The sequence below is a fragment of the Pogoniulus pusillus genome, chromosome 17, assembly GCF_015220805.1.
Source record: "Pogoniulus pusillus isolate bPogPus1 chromosome 17, bPogPus1.pri, whole genome shotgun sequence".
NCBI lineage: Eukaryota > Metazoa > Chordata > Aves > Piciformes > Lybiidae > Pogoniulus > Pogoniulus pusillus.
Genome location: NC_087280.1, coordinates 5,747,963 through 5,766,929, shown reverse-complemented (window position 1 = coordinate 5,766,929; position 18,967 = coordinate 5,747,963). Strand labels below are relative to the sequence as shown.

General features: G+C 41.7%; 1 protein-coding gene across 4 annotated transcripts in view; it reads left to right on the top strand.

Moving 5' to 3' along the window:
• TLN2 (talin 2) overlaps nucleotides 1–18,967 on the top strand; it is a 164,418-nt gene that overhangs the window by 124,133 nt on the left and 21,318 nt on the right. For all 4 annotated transcript variants that reach the window (XM_064157421.1, XM_064157422.1, XM_064157423.1 and 1 more), the window contains 11 exons: nucleotides 1,424–1,525; nucleotides 2,704–2,874; nucleotides 3,058–3,204; nucleotides 4,099–4,200; nucleotides 5,519–5,638; nucleotides 8,176–8,322; nucleotides 9,699–9,865; nucleotides 11,848–12,031; nucleotides 13,179–13,304; nucleotides 14,774–14,890; nucleotides 17,126–17,311. In XM_064157421.1, coding sequence (XP_064013491.1) covers nucleotides 1,424–1,525; nucleotides 2,704–2,874; nucleotides 3,058–3,204; nucleotides 4,099–4,200; nucleotides 5,519–5,638; nucleotides 8,176–8,322; nucleotides 9,699–9,865; nucleotides 11,848–12,031; nucleotides 13,179–13,304; nucleotides 14,774–14,890; nucleotides 17,126–17,311 — 1,569 coding nt within the window. The remainder of the gene's footprint in view (nucleotides 1–1,423; nucleotides 1,526–2,703; nucleotides 2,875–3,057; nucleotides 3,205–4,098; nucleotides 4,201–5,518; nucleotides 5,639–8,175; nucleotides 8,323–9,698; nucleotides 9,866–11,847; nucleotides 12,032–13,178; nucleotides 13,305–14,773; nucleotides 14,891–17,125; nucleotides 17,312–18,967) is intronic.

The window sequence follows — 18,967 nt, the reverse complement described above, 5'->3', positions numbered from 1 at the left end:
CTGTTTGAAGACTTGCAGCTATATACTTGACACAATCTACTAATAATGATGGGACAAGTATTCTTACTGGAGTCTTTCTAGGCAAAAACCACACACTGGCCAAAATCTATCACTTCTCAAAAGACACTCAAATCACCAGACAGAAGTAGGGGTGATAGTAGTTATTCTAACCTGCACTCTGGTATTGTCTGACTTCCTGTGCTAGTGTGACCAATAGTTACTGTTTCCCTGGTGCCTTGCTGAGTGGAAGTCAGGATATTTCTGAAACTACCCTTTTACTACAAGTCTGGTGATGTAAATGTCAGTGCCATTTTTCTTAATGCCAGTGCAATCTGGAGCTGATATTGATATGTTCTTGTTAAAAAAGCTTCTCCCCCACTATGGGTATGGAGGCCAATCTCATTCTTATTAAGCCTTTATCTCATTGAGAAAGGGCTATCTTGCCACAATATCAGTGAAAAATAGCAACTCCTAATCAGTGTCAGCTTGGTAGTTAGTGTCTCATTGTAGTGTTTGTTATTTGGCCTGTATCACTGCATGCTAGAAACATGTCTAACTAAAGGAAACTATACAAGGAGGTAGGTCATTGATCTAAATCTTTGTGCCTAAATAATGAAGTCATCTGGACACCCTGTTGATATGAAGTAAATGTCATTGAAAAAAGGCAGTTATTTATAAAGCAGTATAAGAATGTAACGAAGTGCAAAATTAGTGTTTATTTCCTTTCATGAGTGAGCTAAATCCCAGTGACTGCCAAGACATTAAGAGTGCCTCTGAATTACAAGTCAGTATTTATCTCTTGCCAAGCCCACTAAATGTTTTTCTTATGCTCTTGTTGTGCAGGTAGTATTCAGGAGGTCAGTCTTTTCTGTCCCTTAGAGATGTTATATTTCTCCTTCTGTCTTGCCTTATTAGTGAATTTCTTCTGCTAGCTGTAGGTTTCCAGTAGAGCCTTTTGCTCTTCTGCTGTATTTTCTGCTTTGAACAATGTTTCTTCACAGTTGTGTGAGAGCTCCTGCCGCTTTCTCTGACCAGAGCAGTAATACTAAGCCTTTAGCAAAGCAAGAATGATTTGATGTGAGCAGAGATGTTGTTACATTGCAGTGACAAAGGACACCTGCTCCTGAGTTAGCTACTGTCAGTGTGAGTAGAAGGGAGTTGTCTTCCTCCTCTCTCCTCATGTTTGCCATATAAATCTAAAGAGGAGCAAGTCAATCTCAGGGTTCTTATTGAAACTCAGTGAAGGAGAGGAAACAACCAAGAATATGAAGAGCAAACAGCATGGATTTCTGCATCCTGTTGTGAGGGATCATTTGAAGAGCATTCTAAGCATGTTGATTGGTCTATGAGTTATTGTTGCACTATGGTAGAACTTGATAAAGGAGGAGCTATGGTAGTAACTTACAACTGCTCTTCATGTCAGGCTCTACAGGAACAGCTAACATCTGTTGTCCAGGAAATTGGCCACCTCATTGATCCCATAGCTACTGCAGCTCGAGGAGAGGCAGCACAGCTTGGACACAAGGTACTGTCATACCATTGCCCAGGTATTTGCTGTGTGACCATGTCCCTCTGCTAGATGCATTCTAAGTATGGTAGAACTTGTGCTCATTATATCTCTGTCCAAAAATGTAATATTACAGTGCATGTACCAGAAGTGCGTGTTATTTACCATGACTATTACAAGGTTTTAGTAGTTCCTTAGAGAGTAATTCTTCATTCTCTAGTATGTTCCTGGGAGAAAAATAAATACATGTTTTCTACATCAGGAAAGAAATCACTTTGTGAGATTGCTTCCAGAGTTGTATCCAAGTAACTCCATATAGCTTTAGATAATCATCAAGTAGTTTATAGCTTCTCCGCTCTTTGCAGTTTTGATTCTCGGTTTGCCTCGCCCTTTGAGGTGCAAGACAAATGGGCATTTCTAAGATATAGGTAGAGAGTCACTTTTCTCCTTCTGCTTGTTATGTAGATGTTGGCTGAAGTTGACAGCCACTGAGATATAGGTAGAGAGTCACTTTTCTCCTTCTGCTTGTTATGTAGATGTTGACTGAAGTTGACAGCCACTGGCTTGTAGACTGGCACATCCCCACTAGTCTTTTTAGCAGCAAGAAACTCTGCAGGGTTGAGCTTTATACCTGTCTTTGGGAGGTGTTCATTCATCAGGAGTGATAAACTGTGTTTGGAGGTGGTGTTAGCTCTTATGCCCACTGTAGTGTCTAACATAGCAGAGAACTGTCTAGGTCTGCACTGGAACTAATGAAGAGGGTTTGAGAGGCTAAGGAGCAGAAGTTGTAACACAGTAGTGCCTGAGGTGGACAGAGCTGTCCAAATGCAGTGCATTCGCGTTCGTTGTGTATCTTCTGCAGCAAAGATTAAATTCTTCCCTTGCGTGGGGGAGACACTTGTCACACTTGCACGTATGTGGTGTGCAGCTTCTCTGACAGATTTGTGCACAGTTGCCTCTGACCTTCACAGTCCATGTCCTACTATGGGAGATGATACATGTCTGTATCAAGGAATTTGATGGTGAGGGGAGGCAGAATGACACAGGCACTTCATACAAACTAAATAGTCTATGGCACAGAAGCACTAAAGCAGGGAGCTAATCAACAGCCTTATGGTGATATGGGAATATGGTTCGTCTGAGTTGTAACTGAGAAACAGAGTTAATGGCTTTCTGGGGTTGTCCTGATTTCTTAGGTAACGCAACTGGCAAGTTACTTCGAGCCTCTGGTTTTAGCTGCTGTTGGTGTGGCATCCAAAACACTGGATCATCAGCAACAGATGACTGTACTGGACCAGAGCAAGACTCTAGCCGAATCTGCCCTACAGATGCTGTATGCTGCCAAAGAAGGGGGAGGAAACCCCAAGGTACAGTTGCTGTGAATAACTAAGGAATTATTGGAGAGCAGGGGGAGAGAGCAGGAGCACAATGTGACTCACACCCTGTACTCAGCAGCCCATGAGTGGGGCAGAATCCTGCATCTTCATTTGCATTTGTGCACTGATCTGTGCACTCACTGATGGTCTGTTTTCTGCTTTTCTCTCTTCAAGGCATCCCATACTCATGATGCAATCACTGAGGCTGCTCAGCTGATGAAAGAAGCTGTGGATGATATCATGGTTACCTTAAACGAAGCTGCAAGTGAAGTGGGCATGGTTGGAGGTATGGTAGACTCGATAGCAGAGGCAATGAGCAAGGTGAGCATAGAAATCCAGAACCCTGTTTGTTTTGCACTCAGAAGTGAATCCGCAGTACAGGGGGTTGGAAGAGCTACTCTTGATTTGCTTCTGCTATGGCTGCGACTGATTCTGTGCTAAGAAACCTGAAGAACGTTGCAGATTGTGAAAGCAAACTGATGTGGGCAGTGGTGCTCGTAATAACCTTCTTGGTGCCTGTCGATAGAATCACTGTGAAGGGGGAACTTCTTTCCTGTAAGTGTCACAGAGCACTGGAACAGGCTCGCCAGAGAGGTTGTGGAGTCTCCTCCTCTGGAGACTTTCAAAGGCCTGTCTGCATGTGTTCCTCTGTGCCCTGAGCTAGATTATGGTCCTGCTATGGCAGGGGGGTTGGACTCAACAATCTCCTTGGGTCCCTTCCAACCCCTGACATCCTGTGATCAAAGCCTGAAGTGCTTTGCTGTGCTTTGTAAAGTACTTAATAAAATGTATAGCTGGCCAGTGTAAATGAGATTAAGTCAAATATTTGGCTTTGCTGTCTGAAGTTAAAATTGTGCAGGACTGAGGTCTTCACCCACAGAGGAATCTTATTTTCTTGCAGGAAGGTTTTGTTTCTTAACTATTACAGTTTCTAATCTGTGTTAGCTGAGAAAAACAGATGGTTTAACTTGTGTTAGAAACTGCCCTTGTGCACAAAAACTTTATACTGTAAATCCTCTCCATCTTCCGTGCCCATAACATGGGCTGAAGTCTTTTCTAGCTTCTTCATACACACTGGTGCACTGATTTCAGTTGCAGATTTCAAGGGAAGAGATTACAAGAACAAGTATTTAATACAATTTCATTATTACATGTCAAGGATGCTGTGGGTTATGACCCTCTATTTTCTGGCACATTTCTTATTTTTGCTTGCAGCTGGATGAAGGTACACCTCCAGATCCCAAGGGAACATTTGTTGATTATCAGACCACGGTGGTGAAATATTCTAAAGCCATTGCTGTGACAGCACAGGAAATGGTAAGCTGTGTGATTAGAATTAAATCCAAATTCTTCTGCCAGCATAAGGAACCTGTAATGATTTCCACAGTGCTGTGAAACTCCTTATAATGGTGATTTTTGTTAGCCTCATCTCTGTAGAGATAATGGAGCCAAGTGATGACTCTGGGATCTTAGTGGTCTGATCTGCAGGCCCTGTACAGGAAAAGTGCTGGATTGGCTTGTGGCTGTTCTGCACAAAAACTTTTTATTTGCTCATTTTTATGAGAAGTATAAGGAAAATATTTCACCTATGCACTTCCTTGTCAGCCTGTTCAGTTGTCACCCAAATACCATCTTAGGTTTATTGTTGACCTCAAGTTACCTTTTCCCACTCACTGTGCCATTTAGCTGTGAAATAATGCCAGTATATTCAGACCCCTGGCATTCTTAGGGACAAATACAGATCAACATCTCTGAGTGTTCTTTTCCTGCATTTCTGTGACTCACCTGGTATTTACAAATCCAGAGAGGACAGTTACTGAATCAGGATTTCCTGAACTCTTTATTTCACAGACATGTCTGCCTTTTGAAGAGTACTTCCACTGCTGCTTTGTTGTTAAGAGGGGGATATTTGAGTATCCTACAGACCAGATTTTTTAACAAAATTAATTGCTGTTGCAGTCAAGACATGTTGAGGATTCTGCTATCTGTGACAATGCAGTTTATTGGCAAATAGTATAAATTTGTCTAAAATTAGTTGCACCCCAATGATGGAATTCTGTGGTGTTTACTAACACAAACTGGTGACAGAGGAAATATCTCTGATGGAAGGTAGGCTTTTTCTAAGGACAGGGGTGGTTATTTATACTGATGTTCTACCAAGACATTCTGTGTAGTCCTACTTAATTCTTCTTGGTGCTCTTATCATATCATGGACATGTTCTGCATTGGTCCTGAGGCATTTTGCATTTCCATGCTCCTGATGTAGGCTAGCTCACCTTTGACAAAATAAGGTGGCTGTGACACACAGTGCCTGCTTCCCCACCCAGTCATAGTAACTGTGTACCTGGCCCGTCCCCTGCTGTGTCAGAGAGTGAACTCCCAGCTCTAACTGCTGCTCTTTGATTATGCCGAATGTTCTGCGAGTGCCTGGTTCATATGACTCTACTAAAGCATGTTTGCTTGGGTTTCCTCATGCAGTTCTTGCTGGAGGACGAGTCCCTGACATGGCAAGCACTTTACCCCATTTCATCAATGTGGCCAAATCAATGAGTGTGCTTCTAAGCTGGAGTGTATTAACAAATTATTCTCATGCCTGTCGTTTTTCTTTTTTCTCTTGCCTGTGTTCTTTTTTCAGATGACTAAGTCGGTTACTAACCCAGAAGAGTTGGGAGGACTTGCTTCACAAATGACCAATGACTATGGGCATTTGGCTCTCCAGGGCCGAATGGCTGCAGCTACAGCAGAACCAGAGGAGGTCTGCACTTTTCAGGCCTCTTTATTCTCTGTACACGGTGGCGTCAGCACGGGTATTCTTTTACCATAGGGGATACTGCAAATACAGAGCGAAGGGACAAGGGGCAGCTTGCCTCACTCAGCTGCAGCACCACGCTTGCAGCCACTGCCAGCTGTGATACACCCCTTGTCTGATGAGATAATAGGTTCCAAGCCCTCTGGTAATCTGCTAACCTCTGTCTTTGTGATGATTCTACAATGAAAGCAGTGGATGTTTCCACTGCCTGTGTACCGTTGGCCACTTCTGTACACAAGCTACACATGCTCTGTCTGACAGACCAACAGATGCACTATGTCTGGCCACTGATCCTGGGAGTATGGACAGCAAGCACACCTTTTCCCAGAATAACATTTGGCCAACTATCCTTGACTGAATCCATGACATGAGCAGAGTCAGCACTATAGGTATAGTTCGGCTACACGTATCTCTCACTTAGACCATCTACCCCTATTTTTGCTGAAAACAAAATTTAAGACACGAACTAAATGAAGCCAGACAAGAACTCTACTGAGCTAGACTGAAAGGAACTGAATGTAGTGAAATTGCCTCTGTTCAAAGTGCTGTGAGATCTTAGACTAATGAGTTATTTATATGTGTGTGTAGAAGTGATGTTTCCTCCTTGTGGTTAGTGGAGCGGTACCTATTTTACTTATTTTAGTCTTTCATTCAAGCTTTCCCTCTTCAAAATATACTCTCTATTCATTGTGCCTTCATACAGTGAGGCAGAGCTTCACATAGTAGTAGGGAGAATGTATTTACTGGTAACACACCTCAGTTTTAACACTACTCTTGTGTGTGGATGCTTAAGAAGAGCAATTGGGATTTACTGCAAAATGTTTTCAGTGAATATTCAGAAAATCGCTTTTGTTTCTCTTCAACCCTCCTCTTGCTCCCAGTATAGGTGATTGTTTACAGAACAAGTCTTTTCTGGGAATGCTAGGAAAGGCAGATTGTTAAAAACCCATAGGAACTATGCAGAGATGTAATGTTTTACTTCACAAGTGTGGCCTTTTATGCTGCAAGTCTAGTTATAAGAATTATCCAGTCAATGAACTAAAGCCTGTTGAGAAAGCTTCTAGCAAACTTCAGAGAGAAAGAGCTTGCAATAATACTGGACAATTTACTAGGCCTGGACAGAACCTCCTAAATTGCTTGGGGCTTTCACTTACAGATAATTTGCAAATACACAGAGAACTCCCAATGGTCGACTACACAGCTTTCCTTCAATCTGTGTTTGGATGAATTACAAATGTATCTGTATGTGTATATATATATAAAAACATGTATAGAGAAATCCTTTTTTGTCTTGCCTGTAAGCAATTTCAAGTTTAACTCTCTGTCCTGAAAGTGAGATGCATGCAATCTGTAGGAGCACAAGTTATCTTTCTGCTTTTGGGACATCTTTTGTAACTCAGTGGGAATAGGATGCAAGAGGGGCAGGCTTCTCACAGAGGCTGACACACTTCCTGCTAACAGAGGCATAGGAACTCTTTGCCTCATGTACATTAACCTGTTACAACAGTTGCTATGTATTGTCTGAGCACAATTACAGAAAGCCTTTTGCCTCTCTCTTCTCATTGCATGCCTCTGTTTACAGAGCATAGACAAACTTTGTCGAGGTGTGGTCTTGCCATCAATGGATGTGTCACCTTATCTAGATAGAAGACCTTCAAAGAGGTTGTGTCATTGTGATTACATTCCACTGCTGAGGGACTGCTTTGAGTGTTAATGCTCAGTAGCTATGCAAAAAGCAATAGCTTGCATTTGGCTTGATATTATTAAACTTCTGCATGTTACTTTATGCCTGAAGTTGAAATAATTCTATTTGTGATACTAATGGCTGTAATTCTGCCTACTTATCAATCCCAACACACACTGGTGTGCCTAAGTACATGCAGGTACAAAAACTATCATGTGTCTCTAAACAGGGACCATGCAGCTTGTGCTGTAGGATCGTAACTGAATCAGAAGCCAGAAGGGCATGATTTTCCACACTTCCACGTGTACATGATCAGCTCTGGAGAGTGTGAGATACAAAACCAATCAATCCAAGCAACATACTGTTTGGCAGCGTTTCGGCAGTGGAGAATAATGTGTAGTTTTTACTCTTTTACTCATTGTACATACTAGAATACAGCTCATGCTGACAGAACCATTCTGGGAGAAGTTGTGTTATTCCAATGTGGTGAAGCTGTCTGTGCTTGAACTACACATGATTGACCTGGGGATGCATCTTAGGCTTTCTCTTTGCTGGACTCCAGTGCCCTAGAACTCCTGTTTCATCAGTAAGCCTTTTGTAGGGTTGTGCTCCAGGAGTAGATTACATCTATCCCTTTTTCTCTGGTCTCTGCAGAGTGTATCAGTGGGCAGAGTATTGGTAACAAAGAGTCCCTAGAATGATTGTGTTCCCATTTGTGTTGACACAACTTACCAGCAGGACAGTTGTTTATTCACTTTGTTCTTGCTTTCTTTCTCCCTGTACCTCCACTGCCATCCAGATAGGGTTCCAGATCAGGACTCGGGTGCAAGAACTTGGCCATGGCTGTATCTTCCTTGTGCAGAAAGCTGGAGCTCTCCAGATTTGTCCTACAGACAGCTACACCAAAAGGGAGTTGATAGAATGTGCTCGGGCAGTCACAGAAAAGGTAAGACCTCCCTCTGTGTTGTCTGCCAAACTTCCCCAGTCAAGTCATTTGGATTCTGGAATTTATGGGGCATTTAGCTTCCCATTACAGTACAACATTGGTTGAATTACACTAAGTTCTTTCTTGCATGTGTTCAGTGCAGTCTATGTGCTCAATTAGCCCGTGGTTAGCCCTTGCTCATGTCTCATACACCTTCAGCCTTGCATCAGAAACTGATCCAAAACTAATCCCGAAGACATGAGGTATCATTCATTTCCTATGAAGCATTGCTTTGCAAATATCAAGGCCTCATGGATGGCTACAGTTACCAAGATGAGGCTGGTCAGTGATGTGATTTCATGTAGCAATCTCCTTCTCTTTAACACTGGGCCAAGTTAATGCATTATAACTGCATCTTCAAACTGCCTGGAGGTATCATGGTCTTTGGAAATGTCAGCTTCAGAGAGACAGCTTTTGTAGCTCAGCTTTGCTGAACATTTTTGACTGCTGCCATCCTTTTGTTGTGCGTGAACATTGAGAGTCGAATGTCAGTTGCTTCTAGATTTCATCAAACATCACTTGTTCAGCCTATATTAGTGTGCTCGCAGGTGTATAGATTTTCCACTGTGCCGTGTCCCAGGAGTAACAATTCCAAACTTAAGCAGGGGTGGACAATCTCATGTGGGAAGAATTAAAGCTGGTAAGGAGAGTTGTAATAAATAACAGGGACCAACTGCTTGGGGACAATTTTGAATCTGAGCAGATCCTCAGGAAGAACTGCACTTTTAGCAGTTGGTATACACAACCACAGCTCTGGACCCTTTCTTCCACAGGAGAACTTAGAACCATAGTATACCATGAGAACAGCATCCCATCTGTGGAGCTTTGTTAGTACGTTAATTAGATGAAATTTGGATCTCTAGCTTTTTTAGTGATTGTATTTCTGTGTAACTCTAACAATGTTCAGTGTCTATGCTTCCTGTTGCTCCGATGTTAAGGTTTACATCAGTGTGCTGTGCAGGACTCGAGAGGTGCTTGAGGCTGGTGCTATTAGGGCAAAAGCAGTAGCTTTTGGCTGTGACCTCTGTCCTGGTGGAAGTTCACCACATTGCCTCTGACTGGTATTCCAGGGAAGTTTTAACTGATTTGCTTCATCCCGTGATGAACAGATCACTCCATGCTGCCTGAGAAGTGGGCTTCCTAGCTGAAGTCCACTCTACCTGAGACAAACTTTAGTTGGTACAATGACTGCTTCACAAATAGAACAAGGAAGAGGAAGGTGAAGTTGAGACAAGTTTGCAAATGTTGATTACAGTCAAGCTAAGAGCTCTCTTCACATAATGTCCCATCATGAGGCTCTGTTTCAATGACCACTTGTTGCTTTTTGTTGTTTCCAGGTCTCCTTAGTTTTATCTGCTCTTCAAGCAGGAAACAGAGGCACACAAGCCTGTATTACTGCAGCTAGTGCAGTGTCTGGGATCATTGCAGATCTAGACACCACTATCATGTTTGCCACTGCTGGAACCCTTAACGCAGAGAACAACGAGTCATTTGCAGACCACAGGTCAGTGGAACTGAAGAAGATGGAAGTGTGCATAGCGGGAGAGTGGAACTGGCTGAAGCAACTGGCATGTGGAGATAATATTTTACTTTTCTAGATTCCTGTGAATGAAACTGAATGTGGTAGTGGAGTGAGAAGTATGAAAATTGGGGTAGTGTAAACTTGTCTTCAATGACTTCTGTGAGGAAAGAATTTTGAACAGCTGGGGAACATCAGCTGAGAGCAATTCCAACAGCAGATGACAATTGTTAGCACTATTTTGGCTTTTTCTTGATTTTATTCAAGCCATCTCATTGCACACTCTGCCATACACTGTTATTCCAGTAGCAAAAGTTAGTTGTGACATCAAAGAGGAATCTTCTATATAATTTTTTCCAACAGCTGTTCCTGACTGTCTGGCTGTTTGTCTTGCTAAATCATGCTTATGGCTAATGTTCTTGTGGACAGTAATAATGGAAATGGCACAGCTATGCCATCCATTTTCCCTGCTGGCAGAGATAAGCTCATTTTCCCTTCCAGTAGCATCTGCAACAAAATAATCCCACAGCATTTTTCATCCCATTAAGGGATTTGCTGCATCTGACTGTTACTTCCTTTCCAGGGCTTCACAGCCAAGACACTGACTTAACTGCTTCACAACCTAGTTGGCCTGTCAAAAACTGCATGGCCAGCATTTATTTCCTGACTTGACAGATGCTTAGGGAAGAGGAAAGATGTTTAAGTGGCTGCCGTTCTGCAGACTGAAAGTCAGGGATTTTCATACAGGTGTGGTCAATTTCCAGGCTGGCATTCTACACGAATATGGTTCTAGTTCTCAGTTAAATTGACTCATTTGTGAAGTGCATACTCAAAATGGCTTCTTTTTTTAACCCAAACGTTGCTTTGGACTTGTTGTTCTGGCATGTCAAAATATGTATATGGTAGGGGAAGAACTCTGACACGTTCTCCGTTCCTTTTGCCATACTTGCTGCTGCCTTCCTCACAACTAATTCTTTTCCTCACAACATGCTGGAAGTTTAACAGTTGTTGCATTTCCACAGCATGACCAGATCCTTTCTTCTACTAGTCCATTTATCTCATGTCTTCTCATTTTAATAAACTGCCTTAAGTCTAGCCCAAAATACAAAATTACAATAATATGCTGCTGTTTTACTAGTCTGGTGTGGCAGTTTGAGGGATCCTAGGCTCCCCTTAAACAAAATGCCAGGATGAAGAATAGTCTACTGCATCATTCAATTATATGCCTGATGCAGGAAACAAAACAGAATAAAGGGATGGAACGTGGTAGTTTGAGGGATCCTAGGTCCCCCTTAAACAAAACCATAGGGACAGAGGCCCATCCTGGGGGGATGGACTTGCTCGTCTCAGAATATTGTAACATTGTTATTCTGTTCAGTTTTCTGGTATCATAGCTTAGAAGATAGTGCCTGATCTCTCCCCTGCTGCTACTGCTTCCACTTCTCCAAGCAGCACATGCTCTTATCTCATGGTTCGTGGGGGAATTCACGGGCAGAGAATTAAACCACTGAGGCCTTGTAGGCACAGCTTGGGGTGGGAGTGTGTGATTTCAGCCTCAGACCGACTGATGGTGGAAGGGGTGGAGGATTCTGGAAGCCCAGTTTGGGCTTAATAGGTTTTTTGTGCTTATTCTACTTGATTGCCTTTGCTCTTGTAAATAGAATTTCTCTCTAAACTTCCAATCGGTGTGCAGCATCCTTATTCTCACTCCTGAAAAGGGGTAAGAGTCAATTCTGTTCTCTAGAACCAGGTAAGCTCGTGGCCCAAAATTGAGACAGGCTGCTTTTGCGTTTTGTTTTGTCTTTAAACTCGCATCCTTGCCTGTGGTATATTCTCAGGAGTGGGCACTGGCATGATGATTTACATGAGCTCTTTTATGTTGCTGTTAGTCACCATGACATGGAAAACCACGTTTTTTTCCTCTTCTCCTTTTTCACTTCCTTCCCTGCATGTTTTTTTCCCTACAGGGAAAATATCCTAAAAACAGCAAAAGCTTTAGTTGAAGATACAAAGTTGTTGGTTTCTGGTGCTGCCTCGAGTCAGGACAAACTGGCCCAAGCTGCTCAGTCGTCAGCTAACACCATCACTCAACTTGCAGAGGTAGTAAAATTGGGAGCAGCTAGCTTGGGATCCGATGATCCAGAAACACAGGTGAGATGTTTTAAGATCTTTCTGATAGACCTGAGAGACATTTTTCAATTGATCAGACTCTGTGGGACTTCTGCTTTAAAGCAATGCAATACAGTTCATCTCTTCTAGCATTTTCCTGGCTTTAGTCAGACATTGCTCTTTTGAGAATGCAGTCAAGAGAAACTAGAGAAGCCCTTGTTTAACAAAGTGAACACACCTTTCATGGGTGTGTGCTGCCTAGGATACTTTTGGCTAAGTATTTGCCTTGCTTGGAGTCCTGACTCATACCATTTTTGTTCTAAAGAGCTTACATGACTTTGAAGGTTCTTAGGCAGCTGATACTGGGCTGCGCACTGTGTGTTACTTGTGTAGACTAATAAGTTCTTGTCGTTCTCTTTTTATTTAACTCAGTAACTTCAGCCTCCAATGTGGATTATCTCAAATGTTTCTTTAGTTTGGTTCTTGGTGAAATGGAGGTTGGCAACCATATTGCAGATGTGGCTGTGATGAGTTAGAAAAAGCCTGCTTGTTTACACAGTACTCTTAAAAAGGGATGTGTGTTCTTTTATCTGACTTGTATTACAGACTGAACTTCCAAGATGTGCCTCTCTGGAAAAATACTTCTGAAAGCCCTCTTCTTGTTTTCCATCAACAAGCAACATTTGCAAAATACTCATCATACATTTGTTTCTCTCTATACGTAAAAGCCAAGAATGCAGTACTTAGAGTAGAAGCTACTGTGCATAAGTATTTGTGTTTTGCAGAAATTGCAGGCTGAGGGGGGGAATCATGTGTCATAAGTGGAGCATTTCTAATACATGGAACACACAGTACTCACACAACATTTTTTTACATAGCAGCAACACTTTCTTTACCTGCAGTGATAGTTTCATATGTCTTACACCACAAGCTGCTCTGCAGAGTAGGCAGTTAGACAACAGAGAATCACACCAGTCTGTGCTGCGTTTCATCTGCTTCTTTCCATGCCCAAAGAGCTTCTGAGCTATCAAAAGCTAAGACTTCACTTCTATATAAGCTATTAGGGTAGAGGGAGGGTGATACTATTTCTGAAGCAGTAGTAGACGTTTTAGCTATGTTCTAAAAATCACAACCTCATCCAGGCTACTGTTTGTCATCTGAGGCTTACAGCTATTTCTCATTACTATAGGTTGTCTTGATTAATGCTATCAAAGATGTTGCAAAGGCCCTTTCTGATCTCATTGGCGCTACCAAAGGAGCTGCCAGCAAACCAGCAGATGATCCATCCATGTATCAGCTGAAAGGTGCTGCCAAGGTGAAAGCTTATTCTTACCTTTTATTCGAGGGTGTCTGTGCAATCAGACTTAAACATGCAAAGCTTTGGTTTTAATAATTCCTGTTTGCCTGACATCTCACTGCTTGCTTTGTTGCTTTGTCATCCTGGCACAATACAGGAAAACAGGATAATACTGTTGTGTTTCTCTGAAGCTCTCAATTTCTGGAGGCTGTCAGATTACTTTCATGTTTTTTCATGAAAGAACTGTATTCTTTCTGAAGAGAAACTTCTTTTGTTTGCATGTTTGTATCTGAGAGCAGGGTCTCCTTTAATAAAGTTATAGGCTGAAATTTATGTAGTATTGCATCATCCCAAAATACTACATTCTAAACAAAGATACATACACAGAATAAGGATGCAGCCCTCTTATTTAGACGTCGCAGCTTGAGAGAGGAGGAAGAGGGGGAACAAGGGGAAGAAAAGACTCCTCCACTAACTCTAATACAGCAGGATATTGTGCACTTCTGTCCCCTCTTCCCTAGATCTTCCCAAGAAGTACATAGGTATCAAATCTGAGAACTCGAGATCACACCACACCTGTGATACTTGTGTACTTCATTTTCCTTTCACCTGAAATGTGTTATGGCAATTGTCTCATGAAGATCTTGTGGCTTCATATCAATAAAATATTTCCAAATGCAGAGATTTAGGTCTATTATACCTTATAAGAGTGTCATGACAGCTTCTTGCTTAACCAGAAGCTCTTCTCATTCTCCTTTCAGAGTGCATGGTAATTGTATACTGTTGAGATGTTACTCGAAAATTACTTACCAAGAATATGACTTCTTGGCTGCTCTTGCTGCAAAGAGCTCGCTGTATTTTAACTCATAATCGTTGAGGAGCAGGCGTTTCTGTCTCTTTTGTTTTCATTGTAACTACAGTTTGTATCTCAACATCCTGGAATAAGGAAAGGTGTCCTTACTGCAGTGACAACTAGCTTGTTCTGTACCAGGACTATTCAGTTTGTAACTGGAACAGTAACACTGATTTTTTATGTGCTTTTATATGGGCTTGAGGCTGGTGTCTGGCTGCTGGCTTACCTGGGTTTATCTCTGATTGCAGAGAATGTACTGGGCAAGTTTCAAACAGAAATACCATACCTTGAGTCACTTTTCTTTCATCCTGCAGTACAAGATTTGCATGAAGAAAATACCCAATCTGAATAAGAGACTTGGCCTGGAAATGTGAATTTGTTGTCAGAACAGTCACACTTGAAATGGTGTAGCTCTGCAGCTGTGCTAAGTTTCTACAGCTCACAGGGAACATTCAGAAAGCGGCCAGCAGGAGTGCTGGTATTTAGTCCTGTGAGATGTACAGTTGATGACGCTTTTTACATCTATTGGAAGTAATAATACAACCTAGCTTAATTTGTTTTACTTCATATGCTGCTGTCTCTGAAAAATGGGAGGAAAGAATCACATTTTTGTCTCCACCTTTCTCTTCCTCAGGTGATGGTAACAAATGTTACTTCACTTTTGAAGACTGTTAAAGCAGTAGAAGATGAAGCTACACGAGGGACAAGAGCTCTTGAAGCCACAATTGAGTACATCAAACAGGAACTCACGGTACAGAACAAAGTGGCCATACGTGGCAGTTTTTGAAAGTATGCGCTTACCTTCAAACCAGCCTGCCCAGAGCCTCTTCCTCAAGCTGTCTTTTACTGCCTTGCAGTGCAGTGAATGCAGTTTGGTTCTCTCTACCTGTTGCAAACCATCTCTGAAAGTACAATTATGTGGTGGTTTGGGTGTTACTCGCCCACCCACACCCTTTAGAAATCATCCAGACTAGACTTAACCGGCTCTGGAAACTGAATGAAGCTTATTATTTACAGCTTAGCACAATATACAAGCAGATATTTGCACTATATACAGTTATATACAGAAATATACAAGGTAAAAGGTAATACAGAAACACAACAGTCCTCCCAGAAACCTAAGCCCCCAGTAGGGGCTCCCAACCGCCCTTCCACCTTCTCCCACCCTTCTACCTTACCCCAGATGTTGCCTTCTGCCCCAAGGAAGAATGGAGGGTCAGCCAGGGGGGTTAGGAAGCAAGTGCGTTAATCAGAGAGACTGAGAGTGAGGTTAGAGAGAAAATGCCCAGAACCCAGGCAGTGCCCGAATACCAAATGCCTTATCTCTGTTTATACTCTTGTTCTTATACCTCTCAGCAAGCCTGAGTGTTTCCCTTTCACAGCCTGTAATCTAGTTCTTCTTACCAAAACATTCTATCTAACTTCAAACTAGCACAAATGACAATGCCACTTCAGCCTGTCTACTTTTAGAGGTTACCAGTCCCTACTTTGAGATTTGAGATGATACTGTCATGTGACTGCTTCTTTGTTCTTAAGATGTTAAGCTTTTACTACACTGAGTCCAGTGCTGTTTACTTTTCTGATCCTGGCTCTGATAATGTCTCCTCATCATCACACCTATATTGTACCTGCAGTTTAATCTTGTTTCTGTTTTTCCTGCATTGTGAAATGACACTCTGGGACACAAAGCCTGCTGAGATTCTGTCTCAGCAAGAATTTAACAATAGCATGGAGCTCTCTCCCAAAGTAGGTGTTAGACCATATCAATTGCTTTTCTTCCTCCATAAGATAGAAAAATGAAGCCTCCAGCTGGCATTGCAATTGAGTTCTTTCCACTAGCGCACAGGTCACTGACATAAATTAATACCTAAAATTGGTAGAATAGAATACATTTTAGCTGGAAGAGATCTTTAAAATCAAGTCCAATTGTTAGCCAAGTGCTGCCAAGTTCGCCACTAAGCCCTGTCCCTCAGCACCATATATACATGGCTATTATATATCTCCAGAGATTGAGGACTTCACCACTTCTCCAAGTCCAGGGACTGAAACTGAGCAGTTTGAGGGATGTCCTTTACACAGTTAACTAGACTCTGTTTTTTAACATCTCTCTCCATTTTCAGAGAGAAAGTGTAAACTAATGAACTGGAAGCATGGGATAGATGAGGCTCACTTTTTGTCCAGACATCCCACATTCTCTAACCACTAGCCTGCTGAGGTTGTACTGCATGTAGTCAAGAAACCTCTCCTGATTAACTGTGCATTCAGATTTGGCCCTGCGAGTAGAAAAATGGCAAGCAAATACAGATTAGAGCTTGGGAAAAGGAAATACAAGATAAAAGTCACGTTACCCTGCTCTTACTACTGACATCTTAGCACAGTTCATGTCCCTCAGCATTCATGACAGTGGTATGTACTGTCAGATAATTCAAATTGTTTGCACACCATTTACACTGCAAAATTAAGTCTTTAGGTTTCGAAGGGGACTAAGTGTAGTGTAGGAGACAACCTGCCATCTCCACTTCTTAAAGAGACATGTGGATACTTCAGTGTTTCTCTCAGTCTGTCCTGCACTGTGCTATCAGTAGTGACTTGAGAGGGTCTGTTTTTTCAGGGGAAGGATCTCCTCGTTGAGCTAACCAGCAGTCAGGATTAAAAAAAGACCATGTATAACTAAAAGAATAATAATTCTTATGCTCCTGCAACAAACTGTCATCCAAGTAGTGAAATGGCAGAAGAAATTAATGGGTTAACCTTTTTGTATGCTTCCCTCAGCTTATTGTTTCTCTCTGCTGTCTATAGGTGAGCAGGCTTATCAGCCTGATATCATGAGCAGGCTCATGATAAGCAGGAATGATATTCAAGTACTCTGAATGTGTTTCTAATTTCCTGCTGTTCAAAGGCTGCTTCCATTTGCTGTCTCGTTCTGGTGGTTGTTGTGCTTTGACGTGAACGGTGTATCAGACCTTCCTTCTGCTTTCACTTTTAGGTGTTTCAGTCAAGCGAGGTTCCAGAAAAGGCATCATCACCTGAAGAATCAATCCGGATGACGAAAGGAATCACCATGGCAACTGCCAAAGCTGTTGCAGCTGGGAACTCATGCAGACAGGAGGATGTGATTGCTACAGCAAATCTGAGCCGCAAAGCAGTAGCTGACATGCTAACAGCTTGTAAGGTAAAGATTGACTTCCTTGCCTAAGACTGATGTGATTTTATTTTTTGTGTGTTCCTCTAAAACCCTCTTCTGTTCAGTTTCTTTATATTTATGCTTTACTTCCAGATAAGGAAGTATGGTAATTTTGAAAATTATGATCATTTTAAGGGAACGTTTCCCTCAGGATTTTCCTGTGCTATGCACATGAAAAAAAGATAAGTAGCAAAACTAATACTGACTATTTTGTTTTTGAAAATGAGGAGTTGTACTTGGCCTGAAATGTCTTTGTTTTCAGTATTCTAAATTGAAACAAAACCATTTGTGCAAGTAATGGATGTATTCCTGTGGTCACCAATATGATTTCAGTATTTCTAGGAGGAGTGAAAAGAATGGTCACAGGAAACACTCTGGTCTATTTTTAGTAGCCCTTGCCTTCCTAATCAAACCTGTCGGTTGGCTCAGTTTCTTCTGTGCCTTTGCACTAAAAATGTTGGTATCCTGTTTTTCACACTTGCTTGAGCTAGACATCTTGCAAAAACTGACTTGCAACAACTGAGGGGAAAGTATATGTGTTAAATGGCTATTAAACCATGTGGCTTTGTTCTCATGATAAAAACCACATGAATTAAAAAGGGGGGGCATTATAAATATCTCATTCTTTTGGTCTTTAGTAGTAACACAAAAGCACCTTTGCCTGTAAATTATATGTATTTACTTTTGCTTTTGTGTGTATGGAAGATGGCAGTAGGATAATGGTGCTCTCTGACGTGTGTGGTTTCTTCTGTTCTGTCAAACCCCAGCTGCACGCGTCAGTCCCACAATAATTTTTAGCCTAACACTGCTCAGGTGGAAAGGCTGATATTTTTTACGATGATCCTCATACAGAAGTGCAAATTATGTGGCTTAGAACTGGATTTATACAAAAGTATCGAGTGAGATTTTATATTTTTACTTCAGTTTCTGACCGGAATTTAAGTGTCTGACAGCTCTTGACCACTTTGTGTGGTTCAGATTTTGATTCTGTCCTCTCTTTATTAAATTCAGAAAGTAAGCCAAAGAAAGAAGCTCTAATTTGCATGGGAAAATTAAACAAGTGTGCTACTTAAATGAGAATTAACATAGCCTAATACATCTTAGGTGCAATCCAGTTAATTAGAACATCTAAGGAAGGCTAAGATCAGTTCATAGTTGTACAATATTCTGGCAAATCAATTCAGGCATGAATTCAGATGATGAGGTGCACTGAAGATCTTTTGTCATTTGGAAGTGGCTACTGCAGACACATTTTTTGTTTCAATCTCTCCAAACAGGGAGTAAATTCTCAGGGGCCAGAATCCTCTGTTTCAAACAATGTTACAAGGACACTCAGATACACGATCTGTAGCTCAAAGCATAATTTCAAACATTTCATTGTGAACATCCATCCTTTGAAGTTTATATTTGCTCTCAGTTAATATTAATGGCTTCGGAGCTTACGCAGTTCAAGTGGCTGACAAGGTGCAACTTCCAGCAAACTAGTCAGTGGAAGTCTGGAATGCTAGAAGAATATTCATGATTTCCCAGTGAATTAACTACACAAAGCACACAACCTGCAGCGGGAAATTTTTATTTACCTGTAATGACACACTGACAAGACATAAGATCTATTTTAATCTTGTCTAGCTTTCCCAAATGAGC